A 20,689-nucleotide genomic window follows, 5' to 3' on the forward strand; every position below is an offset into this window, starting at 1 on the left:
GGTATGAAGACAATCACAACTCCAAGACTACACACAACCAAGAAAGGAGCTCGGAAGAATGGAAAGCCAAGAGGCTAACGATAGCACTCAAAGCAACTAAAGGTCCAAAAAAAAAAAGGAACATGTGCCAAACTCGAAAAAGAATCATCTCGGCATGGTGAAGAATCAAGGGGAACAGCTCAAGAAATCAAAAGTCAACCCCCTCAACTGAAAAATCATCACGATAAATCATTATGGGAATGTTTGTAGTACAAAGAGAGATGAAGGACAATAAACTTTAAATCCATCATAAATATTAAATACTCAAATACAAGCACCGCCAAGAAAATGTCACGTGTCCATGGCATAGATGCTTTCATTACTATTTCTATCTATGTGATTTCTTTTTCTGTCTATTTTACTCGCCATGCTTTATAAGCTTAATGTTTGCCACCAAATACTTTGTGAAGTGTGTTTTATGTAGTCATGGTATTGGTTAATCACTTACCTCTACCTGCAGCAGCCAAGGCAACGATGCAAACGGGATGGCCATCTACTACTTTGTCTAGGTAGCCTAACTTCTACAACCTAGAGTGGTTCCCCACCTCGATTGAATATTGTTAAAAGAAGCAGTGGACAACTACAACTACAAGGGGGAAATACACGCTTATCATAGGGCACAGGAAAGTGGAGCTGTCATTACAAAACATCAAGGACTTTGTCTACTTGTAGGATGAGGAATCAGGCAACGATGAAGATCACATCATGTTGGCAAAAGCCTGGCCCAAGAGTCAGAAGGCCTCACACCAAGGCATTAATTTTGACACAACGGAAAATCAAGGAGAGGCTTCTTTTTATTAGTTCATCGCTTCTCGAATACTACTCAAGAAAGAAATCAAAGCCATCTCAGTTAAAATCCTAAAAGGGTAATGAGGCCACATAGTAAACTTTGTTAAGATGCTATTCAAAAATTGGGAAATGAAGATAAGGAATATATGAGAAAATGGGCAAAGTGCTTGTAGACGCGGAAAGCTTGGGTATGATTTAATGGATTCCAAGGGGCTAGTCTTACTGAGAAAAACTACTATCTAAGAGGGAAGGGAGTAACCGAGGATGAGTCAAGAAGTTTGGGAAAGAAACAAGGATTGCCAAAAAGACCAAAAAGAAGAAAAAGGAGAATGGGGGGAGAGAAAGATAGGGCAAAAAGGAAAGCTCGAGAAACAGAAAGAAAAGTCCAAGAATAGGTGAAAAAGAAAGCACGAGAGGAGGTAAAAAAGAAAGCGAAGCTAGAGAAGTCCGTAAAGGAAGAACAAACCCAAGAAGAAAGCGACAAGAGGCAAAGGGAACAAGAACAAAAAAGAGAGGAAGAATCTTGGAGGAAAGAGTCTGAAGAAAAAGAAAGGGGCAAAGTAGAAGCAAACAAAAAGATGGAAGAGAAGAAGGACACCACACAAACATAAGCAACTCAAAAAAATCTTGTGAAAGCAAGTAAGAACCTATAAAAAGCTCTACAAGGCTAGATCAGGAAAAAGAGAAGAGAACAGAACACAAGAAATCACATCCAACAAAGCCTCAGTGGGCGAAGCACAAATTTTGATCAGAAGGTTAGAGCAGTAAATCATCATCACCACCAAAACCTCCAAATGGAAGAATGACCATGCCCTTAATATCTCAAGAGAACTCAAAGCCCATTGCACCACCACCAAAACCTCCAAATGGAAGAATGACCATGCCCTCAATATCTCAAGAGAACTCAAAAGCCACCTCACCACAAAAACCTCCAAATGGAAGAACGAGCAATTTGTTGTTGGATTCAAGATAGTCAACTCTCTAGCTAGAAGGAAGACTACATGACATAACAAGGTGCATCTATGGTATATATGGACAACAAGGAGTGAAAACATAAGTGAATCTCTTTTATTCCTTTCATTATTTATATGATTTCTCTTTTATTAATTGTGAATCCCATTTGAGTTCTGAATATATATTTTGGTCAACAAGGTACAGAATGCTTATATGATTTCTCTTTTATTAATTGTGAATCCCATTTGAGTTTTGAATATATATTTTGGTCAACAAGGTAAAGAATGCTTATGCATGTGATTATGGGGTATGAATGGTAGGTATCACTCTGAGGTGATTAGTTCTCCATGGTAGATTCAAACACTAAATAATCATGGGATTTTAGTGTAGATTGGTTTTTCTAGATGTCCTAGCTATAGAGTGCTACATCATACAGAATCACAAAGTACAATGATCACATGGACTCCTCAAAGATAACACAAAGTCTATGAATTATAGTCGAGGGTGACCCAAATGGAGGCTATGAGTTATTTTGTTAAATATTATGATTTATAAATTGGAGCATTGCAAATCAATTTATGCTATTAAAATATTCAAAGTGCCTTTACAATTTGTTAAGAAAAGAGTATATAAGTAGAGTTTTAACATATTTCTAGCCATGGATTATAAAAAAGAGAAAAAAAAACAGCTATAAATGAATGTTTTTCACATTTGTCTACGCAAATGTCTACCATCCGATTTGAGTACTTAAATGACTATATTTCCAGATGAGATGCATAAGTAGTAACTCTCAAGCTACTTAAATGACTATATTTCAAGATGAGATGCATAAGTAGTAACTCTCAAGCTACGTAGCACTCTCACAATACACATTACTCTCCTCACTGTATATGTCTCTAAGAGAGCCTCTTCAAATTGTGTGTGTGTGTGTGTGTGTGTGTGTGTGTGTGTGTGTGTGAGTGAGAGAGAGAGAGAGACGTGTGGTATGCAGCAAGCAAAGCACAAATCTGTGTGTGGAATCTGTGGTGGTCAGTAGCAGGCACACCAAAAAAAAAAAGCTCTCTCTCTCTCTCTCTCTCTCTCTCTCAGGATGAATACTATGCTCACAAGGAACCAGTCTTCCACAAAGTAATGAGGCTGTCTCAATGCAATCACAAAGAAGCTCCACAAAGATGAATTTCAACCAATCCACTTGCATGCACTTGCTCTAGAAGCAGCTCCCAAGGAAGGTCGCTTTGATACCAACCTCAAAATCAAGGTTTCCACTAAGCAAGAAACACACACAATGTGAAAGTACACTACACAAGATGTTAATACCACTAAGCAAAACTTCACTAAAAAACAAGTTAATCCCACTTTAATCAAGCTTTACTAGGTGAACACACTTGAGAACACACAAAGCAACCACTTAGATTATTATCACAAAAAATGGTGGGTGAGTGTAACACCAATACATCCCGAGATTCACTCCACCTCCCCAACCTTTTCTCCATCTCCCTAAATCAATGGAATGTGGTTGGACCTTCTGTCCCCACAAAGAATATTGTTCACCAAGACAAACACTAACGTTTAATGTGCACACCCCAGCTTATAGATGCTAGACACCAAATCTATCTTCACCCGAGTCGAAAAAATTGAATCACGTTATGATGCAAAATGCTCCGCATGGAAATGAAGACCAAGCACCCCTTGTAATTTATTCACAAACTACCAGGGGGGAGGAGTAAAGATGGCAAAGCTGACTGTAGAGAGGGTAACAGGACAAGGAGTGGACATCGTAGCAGTTGCGGGACGCGCCAAAGGTGGACCACGATATGGAGGAGGGAAGCCATGCTCATGGATAGGGAGAGCTAAAGATTGAAACTTAGCGTTAATTTGCAGACCTTGTTTGTAGTATATGAGATGGACCCTACAATCGCCTTCTCTCCTTCCCCTCTATAATCGCCTTCCTCTCTACAGTTGCCATCTCTCTTCCCCCTCTTCTTTCCCTCCTCATCGTCCTCTTCAGAAAAGCTAAGCAACAGAAAGCACAAGAGCAGGCAGATTGAAGAGAAAGAGAGAGGACAGACAAAAATGGCACCCCGACTGCTGCAATGAAGGTAAGCAAGCTGGTAAGTTGCCTCTTACCAAAAATAGAAGATTGCATTAAAAAGTGGCGATGAAAGCCTATGGAAAAAAGAGATGCCCGTCAAACCTTTGATGTTACCGTTTTTTCTTGATGTGTAAGGCAAAAGTTACAAAATATTCACTAAAAATCATGTGAAAGGCTACAGCATTTCAAGTGCTTCAAGGACAAGCATCGTGTTATAGTCCAAAAAGGGAACTCTTACTGGTTTGTGAGGTCAGAACATTGAAGGTCCTCATAACCATATACCTTCCCCTGCAGAGTACAGTAACTATACCCTCACTTGTTATAGTAAAATATGTTTCCAAGCATTGTCATTAGAAAAACCTTCACCAGCTGATAAGGAAACGTCACTAGGTTGCTTGCTGACTTGCTAAAAAACAAGTTAGTAGCCCGTAACATTCTAAGTTGAGGACGAGACGGGGGGGAATGTTAGTCTGGGGTGCCCTCATCCACCAAGGGTACGGTAACCATCCCATAGGGAAGCTGGAGTGTTGCATTCTTTTCTATCAACTGATTACACAATCAATGGCTGCAATCCATCCCCTTGAGAGGATGATGCTCTCTTTCATAGTAACTGCAGGGGTTACATAAAACTTGCAAGACACAAGTTTAATTCCAAAATAAAATTCAGCTCCAACAAATCAATCAACGGTCATGGTTTGGGAATCGTCTATCGCAGTGATGGTAGGGGTGGGTGGCCTAATGTAGTCCGCATCTCCCAAGACAGCGTTATAGCTAGCCCCAAGTCAACCAAGGTGGGTCACGCAGCTATAGTAGAAAAATTCCAAGAGCACAAAGAAGAATTGCAAAGCCCTCCCCAATATATATGGGACCAAAATATCTCTTTGCTATTAGGGTGCCAATGCCTAGTATGGTATTAGCATAGGATTACGAGCACATTAGGTCCAAGTAGCACTCGCTCTTCTGGAAAATGTCTCTGCTCTTGCCAACTGTAGATTTCCAATCGCAGTTGAATACTCGGCTCCGGCTGTCATCTTGTGCTTATCAGAGACACTCAACAATGAACTACTGGATCACCATCTAAAGCGGCTCTAGGCTGCCATTCCCACTGGATCTTGGTATCATGAGGCATGGTAACCTGTAAGCAGAGGAGGACAAGGAGGAAAGTGGGGAAAGGGGAATCAGCATCTGATTTTCTAGCTGTACAGACAGTTCTAAAATATCCTCTATTCAACCTAGTTTACTAGCAATCAGAATGATTCCATTTGGCCAGCCCAAAGACAGTTCTGCTATGATCTTACTGAAGTTCCAAAGGCCTACATCTCAGATTATTACATAATATACAAAATGCCAAAGCTTTGACAGCATTTCGGAGTAATTCCTTTAACCATGTAGTTTCTCAAAACATTTACAACATTTTTTTGGTGTACCTACATCGTGAACCTCAACTCCAATAAGATCTTAACTCAATTCTGTGCTAGAGCTTTACCATCAACATCTTGCGTAGTACTCTCTGGGACTGATAATTTACGAAAAACCAGTTTTTGCTGAGGAAGCTGCCCACTGGCAAAGGCAGAGAGCTCTGTATCAACAAATACTGTATCTTCTTCCTTAAAGTCTCCCCGCAAGATGCCCTTTGCCAGTTCATTTTCTACATTCTGTTGGATAACACGCTTGACTGGCCTAGCTCCATAGTTGGGATCATAACCCAAGCTTCCAAGAAGTTGCACAGCACTATCACTCACTTTGATAGTTATCTTCTTTTCCTTCAACCTCTTCTGCACGCGCTCCAGCTGTTTAGGCCAACATTCGGAGTTAATGGACTGCTAATCATACAAATTTAAGCTGGCCAGAAACACTCTAAAGCAAACAGAAAACGTAAAACGGAAATTGAAGTGTGTTAAGCAAGAGAACCCAGGACCCAGTCCCATTTCCTGAACTTTGCTGCCTTGGACCAGAAAATGTGTAAGCAGAAATTGAAGTGTTCATTTCATCTCCTCTATGTGACTTAAAAAACAATAGAATCCAGATTAAGAGGCTAGAGATTGAAAAAGTAATGACCTGTAGCTTTACAATGCTGCTTATCTGTTCACGGTCCAGTGGTTGGAAGACAATGTATTCATCAATACGGTTCATGAACTCAGGACGAAACGTTGCTCTTGCAACATCCATCACCCGGTTCTTCATAGCCTCATAAGTGCTTTCAACTGATCCATTACTACCTTCCATGTTCAAAATGTATTGAGATCCAATGTTTGAAGTCATGATGATAACCGTGTTGCTGAAGCTTACAGTCCTCCCTTGTGAATTGGTCACCCTTCCATCATCCAAGATCTGGAGGAAAATGTTGAACACGTCTGAATGTGCCTTTTCGATTTCATCGAACAGAATAACTGCATAAGGTCTTCTTCGAACAGCTTCAGTAAGCTGCCCACCCTCCTCATAGCCAACATACCCCGGAGGCGCTCCAATAAGGCGAGATACAGCATGTTTCTCCATATACTCACTCATATCAATCCGGACAAGTGCTTCTTCAGTGTTAAACAGGTATGAAGCCAGGGCTTTAGCTAGCTCTGTCTTACCCACTCCTGTTGGACCCATAAACATAAAACTAGCAATAGGCTTATTGGGATCAGATAGCCCTGCACGTGAGCGTTGAATTGCTTCAGCAACAGACTTCACTGCTGGATCTTGTCCCACGACTCTCTTGTGTAGCTCCACGTCCAGATACAAAAGCTTCTCTCTCTCTGACTGCTGAAGCTTTGAAACTGGAATCCCAGTCCACTTGCTAACAATCTCAGAGATGTCATTACCTGTCACCTCTTCTCTGAGCATAGGCTTGCCTGTGTTCTGGTACTCATCCAATGCCTTCTCTGCTGCCTCCAATTGCCTCTGGAGGGACATTAGACTGCCATATTTAAGCTCCGCAGCCCTATTAAGGTCATAATCACGTTCTGCCTGCTGGATCTCAATATTTACACGATCAACCTGCTCTCAAATTTGCCAAGGCATGCAGAAACAATAAGCATTATAAAGACAACAAACTCAATATTAAACCCCTAAAACACATTGACCTTCTCACTCAAAATCACACGCTTTCGTTAGTCCCAACCTCAAACAAACCTTCCACAGATTAGACCTAGCTTCCCACCCTTGGGATCTTGACTCTTTACACACACAAACCCAGGTGAAAAAGGGGGAGATGTTTTTTCATCCACACCCATGGGCGGGCAAGAGCTCACCCCTTCTTTTCTTCCGGGTCGCTCCTGGCTGTAGTTCAAGCGAGATTCCAACTCAAGACCACCACCTTGAAACTTCAAACCTTTCAACTACTCCACTACATGGCAGGAGACTACCCATCCCTCCAGGGTGGGGAATCTCCCCCGTTCAACCCTTGCCAATCCCCATCAATCTGTGTGTAAAGACCCTTTTTAGAATGAGAACCTATAGAAGCAGGTACAGCAAGATCATACCTCTTCTTTGATTGATTGAATGCGAGTCATGACTGATTTCTCATGCTCCCATTGATCAGTAAGCTCTTTCTGCCTTTGTTTTAACAGTTCCAACTCAGTTTCAAGTTTATTGAGCCTATCTCGAGAGGCCTTATCTGTATCATTTGTAAGAGAGAGGCGCTCCATCTCAAGCTTCAGTACTGATCTATCTATTTCATCTAAAGCAGTGGGCTTTGAAGTTATTTCCATCTTTAACTTGGCAGCTGCCTCATCAACCAGATCAATTGCTGCAACACAACAGCCAGTAGAATCATGAGAGGTCCATAGAACTTTACACCAAGACAGTGTACACTTAACATTCCATGTTAGTTCAAAAAACAATGTAGACCTGTACATTCAGCTATGGTGCAGCTTGTTACCTGGCATGGAACCAGAGGGGCATGCTGAGTAGAGCCATGGCTATAAGAAATAAATTCTCCCCCCCCCCCCTCTCTCTCTCTCTCTCTCTCTCTCACACACACACACACACATTTGAATTGTGACACCTCACCGGTGGTACAAATGTACAAGCCCCTGGGTAGGCGCACGTGCCACATGGCCACGACACCTGGCAGGTCGTCGACCTGGCCGACAATAATAAAACAAACCGACCAGTAGCATAGTAGCATTGGTGTATATATATACATGGGTAGCCAAATCGTCGTAATTATCTGCTTTCCTCAGTGCTGGACTTCACATAGCGTTTCTCTGAAGACGAAGTGCTAGCCACAGTGAAGTAGGTCACAGGGCTGCAGTTGATGTTTTCACTCACCCATATCCATTGTACTAGAGATTCAGTTGTATTACTTCACATTCTTGTACATAATACAGACAATAGTTTAGGACTCTTAAGTGTGCTGTGTAGTTCTGTCGCACGCTTCTTTCTATTTCTGGAAAACTTAGCACATAGGCACAAGTGTGTTCTATAGTTGGTACCAAAGCCAAGTGACCAGAAAATTTCTGCCACCCATGTGCGTTGACTGTTTGGATAGGGTAGAGTCTCTAGGCTCCATGAATGGCACAAGTCCGGATTTGGGAGAAGTAATTATTTGGGTTCTTTCTAGTATTTGTGGTGTATGGTGACTCCCATTATCCCACCCACCCTTACTGGTATTTGTCGTGTAAGCTCCAAGAGTGGCACACGTCCGGTTTGGGAAAAGTAATTTATTTAGGTTCTTTCTAATATTTGTAATGTAGGGTAACCCCCCTTATTCCACCCACTCAGTCTTAGTGTGAAAGGCTTTCATCCTTCCCAACAATTCCAAGGACAAAGTGGCAAAACTTTATGGAGGATGATTTCACTCCTTTAGATGCAAGTAACGATGTACTAGACGAGCTTCGCTCCCCGTCCGACAATCATCATTCTACACGCACACATAGTCACCATAAGAGACATCATCCGCACCAACGGTCTCCTTCACGGAGTGTCCCTTTCCATCAGATTCACCAGATACTTCGTGTTCACCTTCACCGGCTCAACGTTGGGGTACTACTCATTTCCTGAAGACTATTACCGTAAGCTCAAGCGGCAATGGGAGCGCTTTGCCCAACATTAGGATGAGCAGGTAACCCACTACATGGCACATTTCTAGAAGCTTATGCTCATGCTTCGACAAACGATCCCCCCAATGGTCTAAGCAAGTTGAGCGTTGTATGGATGATTTGAAACTATCCTTGCATGACGATGTTTGTGCACATTGACCCCATGATCTTTCCGACGCAGATTGTCTTCCTACGACCCTTGAGAAGTAAGGGAGCTCCAAGTCTAGAACTCTACACAAAGTCCAGTAGCAAAAAGGCAAGAAGATGAATCTATTCAAGCCATGGAGGATAGCAACAATTCTAGTGGGGAAGAGTCGCAAGGGACACGACTCTCTCGGAGGAGTTCTGAATCAAGCGTCTAGCTGGTCAATGTTTCAATTGTGGTTCCACCGAGCACATCGCAAAGGATTGTCTCAGTACCTTGGAGGAGCAATCCAAAGAGGCGGCTCCTTCGAAACCAGAGAAGCCTTATGAGGAAGAGGCTTGTTCAAAACCAAAGGATGAGCAAGAAGGAGATGCATGTGTGCGCATCTTGGCTTTTTTCATTTCTCAGGTTGAGCACATACCAGTGTTGCATAGAAACGCGTTTCATACACTTTTGAAACGTACGAAACGTTTCTACAGTATGAAACGCGTTTCACAAAACATGCAGTTTTTGAAAACCTTAAAAAACGTTTCTTTCCTGGATTCGTACGGCGCATATTATCACGCTTCCCAGTGGCCGCCGCATGCGAGTTCGCCGATTTGCGTGCCATCCTTCTTGTCCTTCCATCGCATCTGTCGACCCCCAGCTCCTTGGTGTCCTTGGGCCTTGTGGAGGTCTTCCAAAGGGGTAAAGTCCTGTTTTGCTTTAAGTTGGTTTTCTCTGCACAACTCACAAAACAGCACACTTTTTTCTCTTCCATCAATATTTATGGCATATCTTCCACGGTGTCGCACTTGCAGGGCCAACAATCTACATTTATCCTCGTCTTGTAGGATGCCTCGAACAGGTGATTCTCTTTGGAACAATGTCACCTTCGAGTCTAGATATGGTGGCTCAGGCTCCGAAAAGTGGAAATGCAACTTTTGTGCTGATAAGCACCATGGCAGTGTCACCAGGTTGAAGGCACATTTCTCACAAACAAAGGGTTTCGGCATTGGGCCATGTAAGCATGTGCCACAAGAAATCTATGATAGCCTCAAGACTTGGAAGGCCATGCAGCTAGGTATCCCCCTTGAGGATATCCCCAATCTGGGAGAGCCTGAAGCACGTCAAAGTGTCTTCAAGAGGACTCGCAGTATCAGAGAGAAAGATACCAGTGGTGAGGTTGCAGGTGGTGTTGCAGGTTGTTGGGTTTTACACGTCTGTATGCACCCACGGGAGTGCTAGTGATCAGTCTAGGACCACTGGGGCACTTTTTACTTCAGTTAGTGGAGGTTTTTTCCCCCAGTTCACTCTAGTTCAGTTTATTAGTTATTTGGTCCACCCGGCACACTTATGGCCGGCCCATGTGAACCCTTATCTTTTAGGGTCACCTTTATGTGGTGGGATTGTACCTCATTTTTAGCATAGAATCATAGGAGCTGCACGACTCACTCTCTCTCTCACTGTGTGTGTGTGTTTGCTCTACTGTGTGCTAACCCTAATCCTTTCCCGGACCTTCATTTGGTATCAGAGCCTGGAGAGTACCCGTCGTCAGTTGCTGCTGCAGCCCGCCATCAGAGAGAGCTGCCCGTACTGCTGCTGTGTCTGCCCGTACTGCCTGACAGCAGCCCGTACTGTTGCAACAGCTCTGCCCTTGACCAGAAGTCGCCGCCGCCAGCAACTCAGCAGACCAGGCCACCGCCTGTTGCTGTCTCCAGGCGCCGTACAGTCGCCGCCCTCCTGCATACTCTACGCTGCCCTCCTGCAGCTTTGCGCCGTACAACTGCTCCAGCTCCAGCTGCTACAGCTCAGCTCGACGTTCAGCCAAGCCAGCTGTCTGTCATCAGCACCTGCATATGTACCTGTAAGTGAATCTTCAGTTTGGGTTTTCCTTCTGTAGATTGTCTCTGCAGGCATTGGCAGAACATTTGGGTGCAGGTATTTGCAAAGCAGTTGGGTGCAGCATTTTTTTGGGCATTTCCAGGGTTTACTTGCTGCAAGGTTGGTCAGTTGGTGCATTGAAAGCACATTCAAAGGACACAGCTTGCAGGCAATTTTTGAGGGTTTTTGTTCTTTGCACACAGGTTGATACTCTTGTAGAGTATTTTTTTCTGCTTGGAAGTCTGCCAGCAGAGTTTGTACACATTTGGGCATTTGCAGGCATTTGTTCTGCATACAATGGCTGCTCCAGGGAATGATGTGTTCACTTTTGTGTCCAAAGAGGACAAGCTTGATGGGACAAACTATTCCTTGTGGAGTTTCATGCTGAAGAATGTGTTGGTCGCCAAGAATCTTTGGGATTATGTCAGTGGGGACGAGGCACGTCCAGTTCCTATTGCCCCAGAGACTCCTCCGCAGGGGGGTGCTCGTGGGAGAGGAGTACAGGTGCAGGTAGCCCCAGTTCAAAGGACAAACGCCCAAAAGGCTTGGGATTCGAGGGATGCACAGGCACTCTCATTGATTGCTTTGTCGGTCCAACGTTCCATTATTCCTCATATCCGGTCTGCGGGTACATCGAGGATAGCGTGGACGACATTGGAACATATGTATGCAGCCAGGAATGAGGCTCGTATATCCTTCTTAAAGAAGGAATTGGAGAATGTCAAGATGCATGAAGGAGAGGAAATGAGTTCACATGTGAACAAAATACAGGATTTGCGTGAGCAACTCATCAATGTAGATGAGATTATGTCAGATGCACAGATAGTCTCAAGGACTATGGATTCTTTGCCACCATCCTACCTCTCTTTTCATACTTCTCTTTCTCTTTCCATGCGACATGCCCGGGAACCGTTGACGTTCCAAGACTTGGTTGGGTTGTTGTTGCAGGAAGAGCAAACGAGGAAGAACTTGGGGGTGGATCAGGCAGCTGCCGATAAAGCTTATGCTGCTGATCATAAAGGCAAGGGCAAGTTTCAGCCCAAGTCAAAAGGTACAGGTGGTGGTGGCTCCTCACAGGACACTAAAGGGTCTGATGGACAGCCCAAGAAGAAGGGCAAGTGTCACTATTGCAAGAAGCCAGGCCATTATATCATAGATTGCAGGAAGAGGATTGCCAAAGAGAAGGAGAAGAAGGACAAGGAGTCAGGGATGTCTGCCACAGATGCCTCTCATTCCGTAGCATCCACTGAGACTGCTTCCTATGCAGTAGACAGGGATTATTGCTTCTATACTTGCAGTTATGCACCCTCTTTACATGCTCTCAGTATGACAGATCATGCTCGTACATGGTACTTTGACAGTGGTGCTTCAAAGCATATCACATCTCGCAGAGAGTTGTTTTGTAATGTAAGCCCTGCCCCTGTTGGCAAGTCAGTTCAGTGTGCCAACAATGCATCCTACCCAGTTCGTGGCATAGGAGAGATCCAGTTGACAGCCATTGATGGCTCCATTCTTCGCCTACAGGATGCCTTATTTGTGCCAGGCATCAAGAAGAACTTGCTCTCCATTTCTTCTATGGCACAGTGTGGCTTGCATGTCAGTTTTGATGACGATAGATGTATTGTCAGAAGCAAGGGGACGGAAGGTCTACTGCTTACTGGCACATTGAGCCATGGGTTGTATCAGCTTGATACATTTCAGCCTATAGATCAGTCCGCTTATGTACTCACTGATCGTACTCCATCTATGGTAGATGCGGAGTTGTGGCATGCACGCATGGGGCATGTCAATTATGGCAGCTTATTGTTGCTTCAGAGACATTCTATGGTCAGAGATTTACCTCTATTGGAGAAACCATTGGATCACATATGCGAGGGATGTATTTTGGGCAAAATGCATCGCTTCTCTTTTCCCCGTGATCAAGCTTTGAGGGCAACACAGAAATTGCAGCTCATACACAGTGACTTGTGTGGTCCGATGCAGACCAAATCATTGGGTGGCTACTTCTACTTTGCCACATTCATTGATGATTTCACTCGGATGTGTTGGGTGTACCCTTTGACTAGAAAGTCAGAGGTCTATGATGCATTTCTGGTTTTTGTTGCACTTACAGAGACTGACTCTAGTTGTAGAGTCAAGACCCTACGGTCAGACAGAGGGGGGGAGTACATGTCTTCCCGGCTGAATTCTTACCTCGTTGGAAAAGGTATTCAGCATCAGTACACTACAAGGTACACCCCTCAGCAGAATGGGGTAGCGGAAAGAAAGAACAGGTCACTTATGGAGATGGCCCGTTGCATGCTTAAGGGCAAGAAGCTACCACATGTGTTTTGGATGGAGGCCATCATGTGTGCTTGTCATGTATTGAACAGATGCCCTACCAAGGCACTGAAGACATTGACACCTTTTGAGGCTTGGTATGATCGCAAGCCTACAGTGTCACATTTCCGTACTTTTGGGTGTGTTGCATATGCCCACGTACCGCAAGAGTTGCGAAGGAAACTAGATGACAAGGCCACTAAATGCTTGTTTGTGGGGTACAGCCGTGAAAGCAAAGGTTACCGGTTGTACGACCCCTCCTCCAAGAAGTTGTTTGTCAGCAGGGATGTGATTTTTGATGAAAAATCAGAATTATCCATTGCTGATTTTGATGCTTCTCAGGCTACAAATGATGTCTTTGAAAACCTACTGCCTATGGATTTCTATTCCACAGATGGGCAACAAGTACATGATGCTGAAATTCAGCCGGTTGGTCCACCTATGCATGCTGAAAATCAGCCAAGAGCTGAACCGAATATTCAGCACATGGTACCTCAAGAACCCGTTGCAACACAGGGGGCAAGGCCGATACCGAGATGGTATCTTCGTACCTTGCAGGACAGCCATCTTGAGGCACCTCTTGTTGGCCGCACTCGTAGAGAGACAAGGTCATTTGAGCATGCAGATGTTATTGACATTGACATGGTTATGGCAGCCAGTTTACAGGATGATGATGAGCCTGATAGTTATGAGGATGCATGTGAAAATGTGCATTGGAAAACAGCCATGCAGGCTGAGTTTGATTCTATTGAAAAGAATCACACATGGGATTTAGTTGATTTGCCCAAAGGCAAAAGAGCAATTGGTACCAAATGGGTCTTCAAGATCAAGAGACACGCAGATGGCTCTATTGACAGGTACAAAGCCCGTCTCGTAGCTAAGGGCTATGCTCAGAAAAAGGGCATTGATTATGAGGAGACTTTTGCTCCTACATCCCGTATGACAACACTTCGTTGTGTAACCGCATTGGGTGCACATCATGGTTGGGTTGTTCACCAACTCGACATCAAGACTGCATTCTTGCATGGGGACCTCGAGGAGGAAGTTTATGTACAGCAACCCCATGGTTTTGCAGCACATGGTCATGAAGGCAAAGTATGCAGGTTGAAAAAGGCCTTGTATGGTTTGAAACAAGCTCCTCGAGCTTGGTATGCAAAGATAGATGCCTTCCTACTTGACCAGGGCTTTGTGAATAGTCCATCCGAAGCCACTTTGTATGTTAAAAAAACATTGACATATCTGCTGATCATCAGTCTATATGTGGATGATCTCTTGCTTATGGGATCACATGACGATGAAATTGCAGCTTTCAAGAGGGTATTGCAACAGACATTTGACATGTCTGATTTGGGGCCTTTACATTACTATTTGGGCATCCAGTTTGTGCAGAATGATAGGGGTATTGGTATGATGCAATCTCAGTATGTGGATACACTTCTGAGAAAGTTTAAATTTCAGGATTGCAAGCCCATGAGCACTCCTATGGAAACGGGGCTGAAACTGTCCATCCATGATGACAGTGATTCTTTTGATGTTACCACCTATGCACAGGCTGTGGGCTGCCTCATATACTTGTGTAATACGAGGCCAGATATTCAGTTTGCAGTCTCTCAGCTCAGCAGATTCATGCACAGCCCACATATGTCACATTGGCAGGCTGTCAAGCGTGTATTCCGTTACTTGCAGGGCACCAAGACCTTTGGCCTATGGTATGCCACAGGGGGGTCTATGCCTCTACATGCTTACAGTGATTCAGATTGGGCAGGTGATTTTGACTCTCGCCGTTCCACGAGTGGGTTTTGTTTCTTTCTTGGCTCTTCATGCATTTCATGGTTAAGCAAGAAACAAACCACAGTTGCCAGTTCATCTTGTGAGGCAGAATACAGAGCCGCATACACTACTACAGTGGAGTGCATTTGGCTACGCAGGTTATTGGCTGATATGGATGTATTAGTAGAGGAGTCTACTACCATTTACAGTGACAGTCAGAGTGCCATTGCAGTGGCCAGGAATCCTGTGTTTCATGCTCGCACGAAACACATCGAGATCCACTATCACTTTGTTCGGGAGAGACTCCATGCAGGTGATATCAGTCTGATCTTCTGTCCTACAGATCAGAATGTGGCCGATATCTTCACCAAGGCACTTTCCAGAGAAAAGTTCGAGGCTTTTCGCACTGCCTTGCACTTACAGCCTCTTGGTGCTTGATATTTACAGTGATCACATATCACTCCAGGGGGGTTTGTTGGGTTTTACACGTCTGTATGCACCCACGGGAGTGCTAGTGATCAGTCTAGGACCACTGGGGCACTTTTTACTTCAGTTAGTGGAGGTTTTTTCCCCCAGTTCACTCTAGTTCAGTTTATTAGTTATTTGGTCCACCCGGCACACTTATGGCCGGCCCATGTGAACCCTTATCTTTTAGGGTCACCTTTATGTGGTGGGATTGTACCTCATTTTTAGCATAGAATCATAGGAGCTGCACGACTCACTCTCTCTCTCACTGTGTGTGTGTGTTTGCTCTACTGTGTGCTAACCCTAATCCTTTCCCGGACCTTCACAGGTGGTTCTAGCTCGGCACCTCGAGCCAAAAGAACTAGTCTTCCAGTGTTCAAGAAAGGACATGTACAGGCAGGGATGCAAAAGGCTGCCATGAAAGAGGCAACGAGGGAGTTGATGAAGTTGTTTATTCAATGTGGATTATCCTTCCATATTGTCAGGACTCCTCGATGGAAGAAGGCAATGAGAGCTATCTCCTGCATTGGGTGTGAGTGGGATGGCCCCTCCTACGAGACATTGCGCACTACTGAGCTTCGCAAGGAGCAACTGGCTGTGGAGATGGAGATGGAGCCTCTCAAGGCCACTTGGGCAAAGTATGGTTGTACTTTGCTTTGTGTTGGATGGACAGATGCGCGGAAGAGAAATGTCTACAACATTCTTGTGTCCTCCTGCAAAGGCACAATGTTCATTCGTGCCATAGATGCATCGGTGCCAGGGATAGTGGTTACAGGGGAGTTCATTATGTCCCACATGCGCCAGGCAATCAATGAAATTGGGCCTGATAACATTGTGCAGGTGATCATGGACAATGGGTCCAATTGTGTATCCATGGGCAGGATGTTAGAGGAGGAGTTCCCCAAGATTGTGTGGACACCTTGTGCAGCACACAGCCTTGACTTGATGATTGAGGATGTGGGAAAGCTTGATTGGGTGAGTCGTGTATTTTCAGCTGCATCTACCATGGTGAACTTTGTCACAAAGAGGCCAAAGGTTTTGAGCATGTACAGGGCCAATAGTGATCTTGAGCTTCTAAAGCCCTCCAAAACTCGGTTTGCATATATGTTTATTGTGGTGGAGAGACTAGTGAGAGTGCGACATGGCTTATTACGCATTGTTGTGTGTCGTGAATGGACAGTATGGGAGGACAAGGATGAGCCCAAGTCTATAGCATTCTCTCGTATGGTCATGAGAGATACTTGGTGGCAGGATGCAGAGGGACTTGTGAAGGCACTTCAGCCCATGTATAGTGTCCTTCGGCTCACAGACATGGAGGGAAGTACCATTGGGCTGCTTTATGAGTTCATGGACAGAATTGGTGAAGCTCTCAATGATTTCACTACCTTGTCGCGTGACAGGTGCTCACCCTTGGGCTTTAACTTTAGTCTTTGAGTTATTTTATAAATCTTGATCTCTTATAGAAAGACTCTTTTTCATTGCTTTATTAATTTGGATGTGTGATACAAGTGGGATCGAATCCCCTTCTTTGCCAGCATCAATAAAATACATGCGGCCTTTATGCATAAAAGAAATCATATTGGTCTTGTACTCTTTGCGGGGCTCAAGCCTATGATGCCACGGCTTGCCCAACAATACATCACATCCATTTAGTGGAGCAACTAGGAAATGTTCATTATCAAGGTAGTCCTGGATATGGATGCACAACTTCCCTATCAATGGAGTAACCTGCACCTCTTTACCAATAAATGCAGCTTCGGCTTCAATATGAGGTCCCATGTTCTCAACCTCAATACCCAATGCAGCTGCCGTTTGCATAGAGATGAAGTTATCGGTTGCACAGTCATCAAACATGAATAAGGCGCGCTGATCCTTGATTTGCCCCCAAGCCTTGCAAACCATTCGCTCTTTTGCATCATGACTTGTATTTCCTTGCACATCAAGAACTGCATGTACATTAGCCTTGGTCTGCTTGTCCTCCTGCTTAGGTTTGCGGTCAGGGCATTGTCGAAACATGTGGTCTTTGCTACCACAAGAAAAGCATTTTCCATCCTTGGCATATTGCTCTCTTTGCTCCGAGGTTAAGCCGAATTTGTTCTTCCTTGGGCCCTGATCTTTAGATGTGTTATTTTCAGCTTTACCACCCTTGTAGGTCTCCCGGAAGTTCTTTTTAGGTGGCTGTCCACCCTTTTGCAGATTTGGGACAGCCATGTCTTTCCCCTTTGAACCTCCTTGATCCTGTTTAATCTTGAGCACCAATTGCTCCATAGCAAGAGCAAAAGCTGCGAGCTGTTGCAAAGTATGTTTCGGGTGCAATTCAATGCCCGAACGATATGCTAGTTGTAATCCAGAGCGAAACTTCCTTTTTCTTTCATCCTCAGTGATTTGCATAAAGGGAGTTACTTCTAACAACACTTTCCAGAACTTGTTAACATACTGTTGCACGCTTTCATTATCTCTTTGCTCCAACCTGTCCCACTTTTGAGTGAGAGTTTGCTCCGCATTTGGTGGCAAAAACTGAGCATAGAATCTGTCTTTAAATTCCTTCCAGGTGCAAATGGGATCCTTGGTGATCTTTTCAGTGATCCACCAATGGGCAACGGTCCCTTTCAAAAACATGCTAGCATGGCGTACTTTAGACTTTTCGGTGAAGTCCTCATCGCTAAAAGCAATGTCGAACTGTGCCACAAATGCTAACACTTTAGAAGCATCATGTTCTCCATGAAAGACATCAAACTTAACAAATTTGTCACCTGCTTTAAATTCCTTGAGCTTTCTGGCATGAGGCTCATGGTCTTCTCTTTTTCTTTTCCCCTTATCCAACGGGGCAGCCCTATCTGCATGGGCTCCATGGGCCATCATAGAAGTTTCATGAGGCACGGTGGCATGTGCTCCATGAACTTGAAACTCTGATGCATGTGACTTACCTGCATAAGACATTGTCTCTCCATGAGACAATTCAGAAGGAAAAATTCTTCTAGAAGCAAACCTGTCACCCTTACCATGGGATACATGTCTTGCATGCATGTGACCTTCATGCCCTCCATGAGTGCTAGTATACATATATCTGTCAGGCTTTGTGCCTTGTGGAGAAGATGCATGTCAAGAGGTGACTGTCACCTCTTCCTTTTGCATAAAAGACCTCAACCTATGAGATGCGGGATCTCCATGCTTCAAGCGAGGTGGATTTCTGAATTTCAGCTCTCCGTCGTCCCCCTCTTTGATGTCACCTTTGCGGAGGAGGTAGGCGAGTGCCAACTCCCTTGGCTTCTTGCCCACTTCCCGTGCCATAGACTCAAAGGTTACATCTACCATTGCATCAGCTTTCCTAGCTTCAATGGCACTTTGCACATGGGGATCTTCATGCAAAAATTTTAACTCTTGCTCTTGTGCCTGCAAAAGTTTTCTCATATGTTCCATTTCAGCCCTCATTGCATCAGGCTCTTGTTCAAGCATGACTGTCTTTCCTCGAGACAGTTGTTCCTTTGATTCACTATCATTTACCCTTTCAAGGGGCTTGTGCCTTCCTCACAGAGCATCAGACCCACGAGAGGCACTAGATGGACCCCTCGAATTTGGCACTTCCAAAGGGTTGCCTTGGCTGTCCATTGTGTTGTGTGCTAAAAGCGGGGTGTCCAGTACACAGGTTCATTTCCCCACTAGGAAGGGGCTTGTGCCTTCCTCACAGAGCATCAGACCCACGAGAGGCACTAGATGGACCCCTCGAATTTGGCACTTCCAAAGGGTTGCCTTGGCTGTCCATTGTGTTGTGTGCTAAAAGCGGGGTGTCCAGTACACAGGTTCATTTCCCCACTAGGAAGAGGGAAACAACCGTGCTCTGATACCAATGAAACCGATCCCGTCAAGTGGGGAAGACTCCGTTGGACACCCACACGCGTAATAGCACAACTTAATACCACAATTTGAAATGGACAACTTAATAACAACTTAAAATTGAAATGAAATGAAACGAGATAAATGGACACCAGCACTGGGGCCGGAACGGGCCGACCCCCCCTCAATATATGATATATTTATTGGGAGTATTTAACAAATACAATGCTCCATGGGTTCCAAGAACCAGATGATGTCCATGTACAAATGAGTATAGTACCAAACAAATAGCTCGAAGTAGAGTCCGATCGCTCGCTGAAGCTTCCGCTCCCCCCTGCTCGCGCTGCAGCTTGCACGCTCACCCCTTCCCCGCCTCCTTTCTGCCCTCGCCTCTCCCCCGCCTCTACTCTTTAGAGCCCTCCCGCCTCTATTCATTGCCGCCTGTGCTCATTCGCGCCAGCCCCCCCTCCCGGCACCTGTGCTCTGTGCTCACTCGCGCCAAACCCCCCCCCCCCCCCCCGCCTCTGCTCGTTCGCGCCCCCCCCCCCCCCCCGCCTCTGCTCCCTTTTTCTTCGCGCCAGCCAACCCCCCTGCTCCGTCTCTCTTCCGCCCCCCCTGCCCTTGCCGCCTTTGTTTGTAGTTCCCTCCCCTCACTTTCTTTCCGCCCCCCTTTGTTCTCCCCCTCCTCCGCCATTCCTGGCTCCGCCGTTTGTGCAGCTCGGTTCCTGCAGGGCTTTCCGTTTACGCTTCGCCTTCGACAAAGCTTCAGACACTGATGGAGGCTCCTCCCGTCCCACCTCAGCGGGACTCTTCCGCAGCCCCCTCGCCCGCCCCCTGAGGATACCCCCATCAGGCTTTCTCTTTCGCTGGAAGAGGAAGCGAGCCTCGCCGCAGAGGTGGAACGCCTCTAGGCACATTCCACCATCTGCCGTATAGTCGGCACTCGCCCCAGCAGAGGGGAGATCCGGGAACTTCTCCAGGCCCGCCTTCTCGCAGATGTGGGCAAGATCCTGGACGTTCAGCTACTGGGCCGCGGACACTACCAGATCGAGTTCGAGACAGCCCAGAGCGCGGCCCAGGTCCTAGCCATGAGTCCCCTGGACATCAGGGGCGCTCAGGCCTTCTTCAGACCTTGGCAGCATGGCTTCGACCCAGCAGCGGCCGAGCAGGGAGAGCGTCTTTTTCATGTCACAGTTTGCTTCCCTGGACTCCGCCGCGAGTACCTTCCGCTCCTTTCTAGGATAGGGGCATTGGTGGGCTCGGTGCTTGAGACTGGCCCCACAGCAGCTTCAGTGGTGGCTAGAGCAGCTGGCCTGCCTTCAGTCAAGGTTTTGGTTCCCTGACATCTCCTCCCTTCCGAAGGTCATTCAGCTACCTAGGATAGGGGAG

The 20,689-nt window shown here is 45.5% G+C and overlaps 1 protein-coding gene across 1 annotated transcript in view; it reads right to left on the reverse strand.

Moving 5' to 3' along the window:
• Nucleotides 1-5,135: 5,135 nt before the first annotated feature.
• LOC147620592 (chaperone protein ClpB3, chloroplastic-like) overlaps nt 5,136-20,689 on the reverse strand; it is a 30,710-nt gene continuing 15,156 nt past the window's right edge. The window contains exons 8-10 of the mRNA XM_086824828.1: nt 7,345-7,610; nt 5,933-6,859; nt 5,136-5,664 (exon numbers count right to left, since the gene is read on the reverse strand). Coding sequence (XP_086680954.1) covers nt 5,338-5,664; nt 5,933-6,859; nt 7,345-7,610 — 1,520 coding nt within the window. The 3' untranslated portion in view covers nt 5,136-5,337. The remainder of the gene's footprint in view (nt 5,665-5,932; nt 6,860-7,344; nt 7,611-20,689) is intronic.

The sequence above is a fragment of the Cibotium barometz genome, chromosome 31 (genome assembly GCF_041138505.1).
Source record: "Cibotium barometz isolate CiBa-2024 chromosome 31, ASM4113850v1, whole genome shotgun sequence".
In the NCBI taxonomy this organism is placed as follows: Eukaryota; Viridiplantae; Streptophyta; class Polypodiopsida; order Cyatheales; family Cibotiaceae; genus Cibotium; species Cibotium barometz.